At 39.2% G+C, this 11,194-nt stretch overlaps 1 protein-coding gene across 3 annotated transcripts in view; it reads right to left on the minus strand.

The window, feature by feature from the left end:
* The window catches only part of DNAAF11 (dynein axonemal assembly factor 11), a 32,937-nt gene extending 23,604 nt beyond the window's left edge, over positions 1 to 9,333 (minus strand). For all 3 annotated transcript variants that reach the window (XM_084510437.1, XM_084510436.1, XM_084510438.1), the window contains exons 1-3: positions 9,291 to 9,333; positions 4,842 to 5,009; positions 565 to 642 (exon numbers count right to left, since the gene is read on the minus strand). In XM_084510437.1, the coding sequence (XP_084366563.1) occupies positions 565 to 642; positions 4,842 to 5,009; positions 9,291 to 9,300 (256 nt within the window). In that variant the 5' untranslated portion in view covers positions 9,301 to 9,333. The remainder of the gene's footprint in view (positions 1 to 564; positions 643 to 4,841; positions 5,010 to 9,290) is intronic.
* Between the last annotated feature and the right edge of the window lie 1,861 nt (positions 9,334 to 11,194).

An 11,194-nucleotide genomic window follows, 5' to 3' on the forward strand; every position in this document is an offset into this window, starting at 1 on the left:
AAAACTGAACACAGTACTCAAGGTGCAGCCTCACAAGAGCCGAGTACAGGGGGACGATCACCTCCCTAGCCCTGCTGGTCACACTGCTTCTTATGCAAGCCAGGATGCTGTTGGCCTTCTTGGCCACCTGAGCACACTGCTGGCTCATATTCAGCCGACTATCAACCAATACTCCCAGGTCCTTCTCCGTCAGGCAGCTCTCCAACCATTCCTCTCCCAGTTTGTAGCTCTGCTTGGGATTATTGCACCCCAGGTGCAGGAGCCCAGGTCCTTCTCCGTCAGGCAGCTCTCCAACCATTCCTCTCCCAGTTTGTAGCTCTGCTTGGGATTATTGCACCCCAGGTGCAGGAGTCGGCACTTGGCCTTGTTGAACTTCAAGCAGTTGACCTCAGCCCATCAGTCCAGCCTATCCAGATCCTCCTGCAGAGCCTTCCTACCCTCGAGCAGATCGACATTTATTGGTGGGCATAATCAATAGCTTCCACCCTTATACTTAATCTAAATTCATTTACAACTCAACTGTTTCAATAAGAAAAGGCAAAATCATTCATTTAAAAACCTTACCTTCCAGATTTTCGATTTTTTCAATGTTGTTCAAAGCTAAATTTAAATATTCCAGCTTCTTTAACTTACCCACATTCTCTGTAACAAAACACAGATCCATTATTTCAGTTTCCCTCATGGGAAGGGCATTATTATTTTACTTGCTCACTTGACTGTGATCAAACAAGAAAGCAGAAAAATTGGAAGGACAAACCTGAATATATAATAGACTATCAGACATTAATATTTTAATACTAATAAAAAGATTAAAACAGAAATTCTCTGCAAAGCATAAATTGAAATGAAAATAGTATAGTCAAATAGGGAAGGCTATAAACACATTTTATCAAAAGTTCTATAACACAGATATATAATGCAAGAGGACTGGCCAAAAAGCATGGTGAAATATTCCTTTCATCATGAAAGTCATGAATGCTCAGACCATACTTTGTCAAGCTTTATAAAATTTTAGTTTTACACTCACTTATATAGAAAAGCTCGTTGGTGGGTTTGGGGTATATATTTTTAGTATATTTTTAGTATATATTCAATTTTTAAAGATATTCTATCTACAGGGTTAATACAAGAAACTTAAATAATCAATAAATCCATACTGTATTACATTTGGCAGAATTTATGCTGTTTTGAAATAAAGCCTAGAACTATTCTTTTATGTAACACAGACTTGCTTACACAATGTAAGGAATGTACACAATGTATGCATTGTCTATAAAATGGTAAGGGGGTATTCTGGCACAAATGTGGTCTAGGAAACTTCCTTTTCTTCTGGAATTTTTGTGGTAACTGACTTTTTCTGAAAATTGTTTTAAAAAACAACAACAACAAAAACAAACCAACCTTAAGATTTATTTACATTTCTAATATTAGGAAGTAAAGGGGAAATTAAGAAATTAGATGTGAAAATGTCATTTTCAACCAGAATTTTCAAATATACATGATCAGTTGAGAAAGCAGGAGTGGGATGGCCCACAGTTATGGGTTAGTTACTATCTTTTGTGTTTTTACTTTTTTACTAGTGTCATAGTGAATATATGAACACACAATTGTAACAAAAGTAATGGTGCAATAATAAGCAACTTCAAACTAATCTGCTTTTTTGCCATAAAAGTGAAAAACAACGTTGAGGCATGCACTAGCATTCTGGGATACAAAATTTATCTACCAGTTTAATTCCTCAGAGCTCATGTTTCTACAGTAGAAAGTTTGGTAGTGCTGTGTTTGCACCAGTCACACTGTCCTTCACTGCAGCTCTTCCTCCCATAATACATTGTTCAAGGTTTGTGGTGCTATATGTCCGTGTACTGAGTGGAAGTGGCATAGTAGGTAACGTTAGTTCATATACTACAGAGGCACAATAGAGGTAAGTAAATAACGAAAAAGTCACACGATTGTATAGATGGCTAGTGGCTTGGGAGCTGGAAGGTAAAGCCATTTGCAGAGGAACACAAGATCTGCAACGCTGAAGGGTCAAGATCCTAAATGTTTGCCTACTTCTTCAGAGAGGCCTAGCTCACCCAGCTAAATGGTGCTGGCAAACCATGAGGACACAAGGGTCTCTGAGATGATCACGCTTTGTGTCAAAAGTATTCACAGCGCTGTTACTGTTGCTGTATGGGAGAATTTCTTTCCTGGTTTCTGAAATATTAGTTAGGTAAGAATCAATTTACATTAATTTCAGGCTTTCTTTTATATAATTTTGTACTAGTTTTGGGCTTTCTTTACAGGAAAGCATTATGTAAAATCTAAACATCACCTGATGTTATCTAATGCACTTTTTTTTCAGAGTGTAAATCATGGAAGGAGTGCAATACTGCTTGATGTTTATTCTAAGAGGAGAACAGAATTAGAAAGTTGCTTTAATCATAGAAAATGTGCCAGAGAGAAGAATGGTTAAAATGGAGTAGTACACAGGGCACAAGGGGACGTACTACATTGTTTTGCTTCAAGGCAGGAACAAATTTAGTAGATAATATTTTCAGGAATAATCTCTGATCAATTAAGACCATTTGACAGAAATAAATGAGTGAGGATTCTCTTTTTTAAAATACAGTGACCCAAATTTACCCTTAATATCACCGTGATGTAACCAGAATACCTAAAATGACTTATCTAAATCTACTAGACTGTTCTAGGCCAAGAACACTACTAGACTGTACAGGCCAAACAAAAGATAGCAGGCAGCTCTCAGCCAAGGATAGGAGCATTCTATAATCTAGGATCTAAAATGTATTATTTTCACCATGATCTATTGAAATGTGCAGGTCCACAGTGACTGGGTTTGTTCTGTCAGAACGGCTAGCATTTCTTCCTTTGAATACACAAAGGAGATGAAGAGGGAATAGGGCAGTAAACAAACTTCAGCTGTCCCAAAAGCGACTGGAAAATGCAAATGTCATTTGAGAAGTGACTGAAACACAATTATGATACAAAATACACAGTGTAACTCATGATACAGTTCACCGAATTTTCCCCATTCACCACAGTTTTTGAAGATTTGACTGGGAAACCTATCTGATGAAGTCAAAAAGTTTACCTCACAGTCTAATTTACAAGCTGCACTGATTAACTGTTGTACATACTTTCCCTGCAGAGACAAACAAGAAAATTCAAGCATTCATCTAACACACACAGATCATGTCTACGGCTGAGCTACTGGTCTAGGCTCCTCTATAATCAATAAAGAGAAATAGGTTCTTCAAGGTGCAATTTGTCTTACCTTAAATTGGCTGTCTAAAACCAGTGAACTAAATCATGCTCAAATATTCTTTCTTCATAAGGGAGGCTACAGTGGCTAAGATATGAATGTCTAAAAGTTAGGTGACATGAATTCTACCACTTAGCTTACTAAGACCTTGGAGAGAGAGTTTTGTAATTCACAAACAGATGATGAAATTAATTTCTCAGCAAGGACTCATGAAGTTTAGTTGTGGCTGTACATTTCTCCTAAGGTATTTCTTTAATGACAGCTGACAAAAAATGGGATGAAATCTTTTGCCTTAAGGACACAATAACAGTGAGAAAAACAACTTATTTTGGTACAATTTTGATGGAATAGATCAGCATAAAGAAGTTTTTTTTTTTTAAAAAAAAAAAAAAAAAGTATTCTCTCTTAGAAAATATTTATCCTCTCTAAGAAATGCAGATTTTATCGATACAAATACTCCCTAGGAAATCCCTGACAAGACCCTTCAGGGTAGGACAGAGTTGAAAGGACTTAAAGCCATTGCCTACAGATCCTAAGCACATTATTTCATCCTAAAACCTTAGATTTTTTTCTACCTTTCAAGGAACTTCAAAGAATATGCTAATATCATTCCTGAGCATTTCTGATTTTCCAGCCTTTATAAAGCCCTTAATAATATGTTTTAACCTTTGGTTAGCTCTGAAGAGGTCAGGTAGTTGGACTAGATGATCTTTGAAGGAGTCCTATCCTATCCTATCCTATCCTATCCTATCCTATCCTATCCTATCCTATCCTATCCTATCCTATCCTATCCTATCCTGTCCTATCCTATCCTATCCTATCCTATCCTATCCTATCCTATCCTATCCTATCCTATCCTATCCTACACAGTATCTGTAGCATCTAAGCTTTTCCAGCCCAAGGCCTGATGTCATGTCTTTCTGTGTACCTAGCAAACTTAAAGCTACACCGTAACACCACAAAACATAGATCATATGGAATTATATCTTCTCCTGTGGTACAAGAAGATCATTGAGATTCCTCTGTAAAAACTTGTCTTTATGCACAAAAGCAATAATTGTGTATGAATGAAAATCATTTCAATGTTAAAAAAGCTACTGTTAAAAGCTACCTTATAAAAATTGAATTGAAAAGCAAGCATGAGGATAGCTAGTCTTCTCATGTCACAGTCCATGGTATGCATTAAACTATCTCTCCGTTTGAACTGTTAAACTGTCTTATACCATGAAAACATGATATATGAGTTGTATCTTGACACAGGAGATTTAAATCAATAAAAAGGTGTTCTGCACTCATATTCTAGTGAGTGTATCTCACATCTCGTATCTCAGCACTATCTATGTTTTTCATTTAAAATTTATCTTACAAATTTCTGAGCTTTTTAGAAATCTACTTCCATAACAGGGAAAGAAAAGCTTGTAGGATCAGATTCACAAAGAACTGTTCTGTGGCTACTTACTGCACATTCCCAAAAAGTATAATACAAAAGATTTATTTTGTTGGTTTGTTTATTTTTGTTTCTGATTATGCATGCAATTCCATGTAATAAGAAACATATCCGGAAAACACTTACCAATTTTGGGAATTAGATTATTCTGAAGATAGAGAATTTTCAAATCTCGACACCATTTGTCAAGATATTCTAGTTTTTCTATTTCTTGCTGATGTAAAGAGATTTCTTCCAGTGAAAAAATTTCACAGTTATTATGTTCTGCACGTCTTCGAACAAGATCTTCGGTGACTGAAAGAAATATTTGAAGTCATTGGAAAATATATCACAGAATCATAGAATCATTAAGGTTGGAAAAGACCTTCAAGATATTCTCCACCTGGTTTATGAACAACTTAGAGAATCGTTAAAATCTTTTGTTCCACCATACAAAATAGATATCTAGTATGAACAGCAACAAAAAGAGAATCTGCTACAAAAGACAACAAATGCCAAGTAACTTCAGCTCACTCTGCCACTGTAAACATGATTTGTAAAACACAGTCACATCACCTGTAACGTTTAGAAAAATACATACAAAAACTGCTGAGTCTTTTGTAAAAGTGTAATGCAAACCTTGCAAAAATGAATCCATCGTGCATTGTTTTTGGCATAGCTTAGATTGCAAAGTGATTCATGAAGACAAGCAATGGAGTGTTTTATACTCTTTTATTTCCTGGTGACACTTGTTCACATCAGAGGTACCAGGGGAAAAAAAAAAAAAAAAAAAAAAAAAAAAAGTAAAATAGCTTCACTCTCATCATATTCTTCTGCCAGCACAGTGTGCTGAGAAATATGCAGGATCAATGTTGAAAGCGGACAGATATTTTCTACTTTTTTCATGCTTGAGGCAAATCCATAACTAATGCATGCTTATAAATGTTTATGGTGGGATGAAATTAATCCTGGGTATTTATTAGGCACTAACAGTTCATCAAAAGCAAGCGAAAGAGTTTCAGTGGCTGAAACTCACCAGAATCTGGGGTTAAAGATTTTCATGTACTAATATTTAATGCCAGGCAATCTTTCAAACAGTGAAAAGGCTCTGTATAATGAAGGTAAAGAAATTCTATGAGAACCAGTACTCACTCTTGAGCTAGATGTTTTTATTTTGCACCAAAAAAGTACTGGCATTCTCATCTCCTTGATAAGCAGTGAACTACAGTGAAGTACTGATTAAAAAATTGCATTTTATCAAATAAGCATAGGTATTTTCATGGCTGCAAAAACCTAAAGAAGCCTAGCAAGCCTTTCAAAAGTTCTCCGAAGAAAAATAGTTTAAAAATAAATAAATAAAATAAATAAATGCAGAGATCTATGAAAACATCCCTGGAGGTGTTCAAGACCAGGTAGGATGGGGCCCTAAGCAACCTGATCTAGTGGGTGACAGCTCTGCCCATGGCAGGGGGGTTTGGAACTAGGTGATCTTTAAGGTTCCTTCCAACCCAAGCCATTCTATGATGCTATGAAAAGAAGTTGGTCCTGACATGCATTAATGAAAGATATATTTAATTGCTTCTTTATATCAGGGAGATTTTCTCAAATCATCTGTTTTTGTTACTGGTCCTGGAATTGCTGCATGTATTCTTGTGGTCTGGGCTGGTAAAAGCTGGGTAATCCACACACCAATACAGTCTATACATGTGCATGTCGGTGTAGTTTGTCAATCCACAGCCTCTGGGAAAGGTGTGAAACAGGCTTTATATGTATGTTATATTATTTTCAGATGAACAGGAATAAATTTCCCATCTGTTCACCCAAGTTTTGTCTGATTAACCGAATTATGTAATAGTGGTACTGATACTGATGGAGTGTTGATCCTGTCTGCATACAAAGCATATTGGGAAAGGTGTCTTTTTATTTCTCAGTCATTGTGGGTTGGTTTCCTATATCTGAACAACCATCTTCTCTTCAACAGGCTACTGATTACACCTGAATAAGTTATTAGAGAAAATAGAACTATGGCAATAACCACGACTAAATAATTTAGTCTTCACAGAAAATATGAAAAAAAAAATCACCATTTCTAATAAAGTACTTTGCAAATATGCTGGTATAACAGAAATAATGACTTAGTAATATGTTTAGTAAGTATTATTAAGTAAGAAGCATTCTTAAGTATCACAGAATCACAGAATTTTCTAGGTTGGAAGAGACCTCAAGGTCATCGAGTCCAACCTCCAACCTAACGCTAACAGCCCTCCACTAAACCATATCCCTAAGCTCTACATCTAAACGTCTTTTGAAGACTTCCAAGGATGGTGACTCCACCACTTCCCTGGGCAGCCTGTTCCAGTGCCTCACAACCCTTTCAGTGAAGAAGTTCTTCCTAACATCTAGCCTAAAACTCCCCTGGCTCAACTTAAACCCATTCCCCCTCGTCCTGTCACCAGGCACGTGGGAGAACAGGCCAACCCCCACCTCGCTACAGCCTCCCTTGAGGTACCTAAAAAGAGCGATAAGGTCGCCCCTGAGCCTCCTCTTCTCCAGGCTGAACAAGCCCAGCTCCCTCAGCCGCTCCTCGTAGGACTTGTTCTCCAGGCCCCTCACCAGCTTCGTCGCCCTTCTCTGCACCCGCTCAAGCACCTCGATGTCCTTCTTGTAGCGAGGGGCCCAAAACTGAACACAGTACTCGAGGTGCGGCCTCACCAGAGCTGAGTACAGGGGGACGATCACCTCCCTAGCCCTGCTGGTCACACTGTTTCTTATGCAAGCCAGGATGCCGTTGGCCTTCTTGGCCACCTGAGCACACTGCTGGCTCATATTCAGCCGACTGTCCACCATCACTCCCAGGTCCTTCTCTGCCTGGCAGCTTTCCAACCATTCCTCTCCCAGCCTGTAGCTCTGCTTGGGGTTATTGCGCCCCAGGTGCAGGACCCGGCACTTGGCCTTAAGTAAGAATACTTAAAATGTTTTTAGTAACAGATCTTTTAGTGACCGTATTTCCAGTGCAAACTGGTATTTCTGAGCAAGAGAACGATATTCCACAATCTGCAGACTTACACTTTGGAGGCAGCATTATGCTCTATGCCCCTTCTTTATACAAAAGGAATTAATATGAACTATTCTTGACAGTTTTATTACAGTCAGATTTCCATTTGTTGATGAAAAGAAACTTGAACTGATTGTTGCAATGATTATGCAAAAATGCTAATTTTCATTACCAGATGGTTTGTAAGGTAGAGACAATAATTCCCAATAGAAGCTACAGTGGGGCTTTATTGACCTGTTTTGGGGCTGCTGTAGGGAAATGAGCGAACGTTTGACATTTTGTATGCTACCTACTGGGTTTAAGAGGAATGAGGGAAACAAACTTGCAAGAGAAAACAATTAATCTGTTTTTTTTCCAGGCACTGACAAATCACATTGCAACAACAGTTTTTGATGAAAAGTATGTTAACTAGATTATCTGATGTTGCTGTGTGCTATAACAGAAGAGTGGACCAGAGACCTGAGAGATCACAGCTACTCTCACATTCCCATGAACACAGGAGGAATTAAGGGGAGGGCATCAGTAGACAGGAGATAAAACAGATCTTGAAGATCTTGCAGCTGGGCTTCTGGAAATTGTTTTATTCAAGATTTAGCAGATAAAAAGGAAAGCTTTAAATAAATTGATAGAATAAGCAGTTATATTAAGAAATAATGTGGGAAAATGGCATTTCAGAGAAGTGAAGTATTCAACCATTATTTTAAGACTCATTTCATACCATGCTGCTGAGGAGATGAAGCCATTCTCCTTCAGGCAGTGCCTGCTCAAAGCAGTCATCTGCCAACTTCATGCAGAGATAAGGATTTGCTTTCCAAAGCATTATTTTAGCCCAGCAAGGGACTGGCGGTCCTGTGATGGTATACAATCAAAATAGATCACAGGGAAAATCACAGAGGAACGGGATTCCTCAGTAGCTTTTTTCCTGAGTGATATGTATGAGCACACGGTCTTTTAGGTCACACTGCTTTACCTCTAAAAGATTACAGATTTGTAAGTAACGGTATGGTAGATATTAACCTTATTCAACACTTCTGTTTTGTTTTGTTTTGTTTTACATCTCTGATAAAGTACTTGCTTTGGCTACCTCTACCTAAAAAATTATTTTAAAAAATTCAATGCAGAATGGCAAATTTGTAATTACAGGGTAAAAACCGGGCTTACAGCTCTAACTCCTAACACAAACCATCCCGCCAAGCATCTCCCCTTGCAGCAGGACATCCCTAACATGGAGGGGTCCCTGCCTGGGCTGTGCAGCTGCTGGGCTTCTCAGGGGAACAAGGCTGTGCTGTGCTTGGTAAAATAATATGGGTTGTTACTCCCAGGGAGCTAATTAATGCAGCTGGGTAAATAAGAGTGAGGGAAGTGTGGGGAGAGGCTGGCTGCCAGGGCATGGAGAAGGTGGTGGGGAAGGGGTGGCAAGCATGGGGAGAGGAAATATGGGAGCTGGGGAGCGGGTCAAGTTGTGGAGAGGAGGGACGGGGTCCTGGGGAGGGAAGGGAAGGGAAGGAAAGCGAAGCAAAGCGGCTCTCAGTGACACTCACTCCGCACCATGGCTGCCCGCCGCTTCACGCCACCGCCATTACAGGACGCCGCTGCCCTGCCATGGCAACGGGGCCTGGAGGGACATGGCTGCCGGGGTGCCCCCAAGCTCAGCTCCGGGCTGAGGGGCTCCGGGTCCCCGAGGGGTGGTCCCCGCACCCCAGGATGTTGCCAGGTTCCTGCCCTGCTCCCCTCAGCACTGCCAGGGGCTGCCACCCACAGGGCTGGGGATTGCCCCCTTCCACCGAAGATGCTGGCTGCTGCCCTGTTCCACTGGGAAGCGTGCCATAAAGGGTTTGGGGAGGTTGTTTGTGTGTTTCAAGGCTCAATCAAACCTAAAGGTCATCTACTATCAGAAAATTCACACGTATTTTATAAGAATTAAAAAAGACCATGGGAATCTATTGGAAATGTTGATTTACTAAGTCGTTTACCTAGGATGTAATTCATTAAAATATGGAACACTGTGTAGCTTTCTAATGTTCTTGCTGTTTAGGGGATAGGAGTAAGAAGGTATCATTGAGTTAAAACTAATAAATTCTGTGCCAATAACGAGACACAAAATAGTTTATGCACTTTATAACCCCCCTGTATTTGTCCTAACTGCCTGTGGCAGTCACCAGCCCACGCTGAGGACAAAAATGCTGACAGAGCTGGTTGCACGGCACCACCTTGTGGCCCAAGCCCGCACTACAAAGCCACAGAGATGAGGCTGGGGGCGAGGCCTTTTGCTATCTACTCATTTATTTTGTATTAAATTGAAGGCCCCTTCAAATGATGACTTTTATAGCTGATCCTTTTACTAGGACTATTAATTTCTGACTTGAGAGTACAACTCACAATCAAGCTAATCAATGTCAAGAAGAGATAGCTCATTCTTGCTATGTTCAATATTTTAAGTACTGTGTCTTCATTGTACTGCCCAGAAATACCCATTATTTTGTTATGCTGAAATCCTGTTCTTTCATCCTTTTGCAGAGAGTCTATCTGATAGTTCTGAAGAAATGGAATTAAAATGTGCAATGGATTCAATTGCAATATAGTGAAGGGAAACATTTATTTCATGATCTCTGTGCAGAAAATTAAGATGGTTTGATCAATGCCAGGTCAAGTTCTACCCTAAAAGAAAAACAGGATTTGCAAAATTTCAATCCTTTTTTAACATGTAAACAAGTTTTTTTTTTTTGTTTGTTTTTTTTTTTTTTTTTTTTTTTTTTTAAATAGTTGTTATCTCTTCACATACCAGCTGATATATTCGGAAAGCAGATTGGCTTCTGCTCTCTCAGTACCTGGTTAAAGCTAGATCTGAAAGGAAGCAGCAAGATACAAGCTTCATCCAGAGCCTAAAGATTCAGAATAAATACCTTCGTGCCCTGGAGGAAGACCTCAAGTAGTCTTTTACAAGCTACATGGGTGTAGGAAGAAGAAATCATATCAGGACAGTTTAGTGTCTCCTGTGCCCCTTGTTCCATATGTCTAAGTAATTAATATTGCTTTGGATTAAAAGCTTTAAAGTTCATGTATTCATTTAAGGAAAAGAATATCCAAGTTCAGTCATTCTTGGCAATGAAAATATACTCATTTTATGCAAAATTAAATGGCTTCAGCAGAGATCAAAGGATGCTCACTGCTTAATAAGCCTAGGACCAGAAAGTCTGTCTTTGCAGAGGAGAGGAGAGTGAATTACATGCAGATGTGATTAAAACTCTGCCAAATCTGTGCTGAATTGCTAGGTTAGGTTTTGGGCTGTGTGGTGGTGACACACCTGGGAGGCCCCAGCTGGTGACTGAGCAGGCCAGCACCTTTATTTCCACTGCTGAAATGGTGAGGCCTGTTTTACCTGAAGCTGATGTAGACAGTAATTTTTTCACTTTTTTGGTGGTCTGATGGTTCCTTAAATTCCTTT

The sequence above is a fragment of the Aythya ferina genome, assembly GCF_964211825.1.
Source record: "Aythya ferina genome assembly, chromosome: 2".
Lineage (NCBI taxonomy): Eukaryota > Metazoa > Chordata > Aves > Anseriformes > Anatidae > Aythya > Aythya ferina.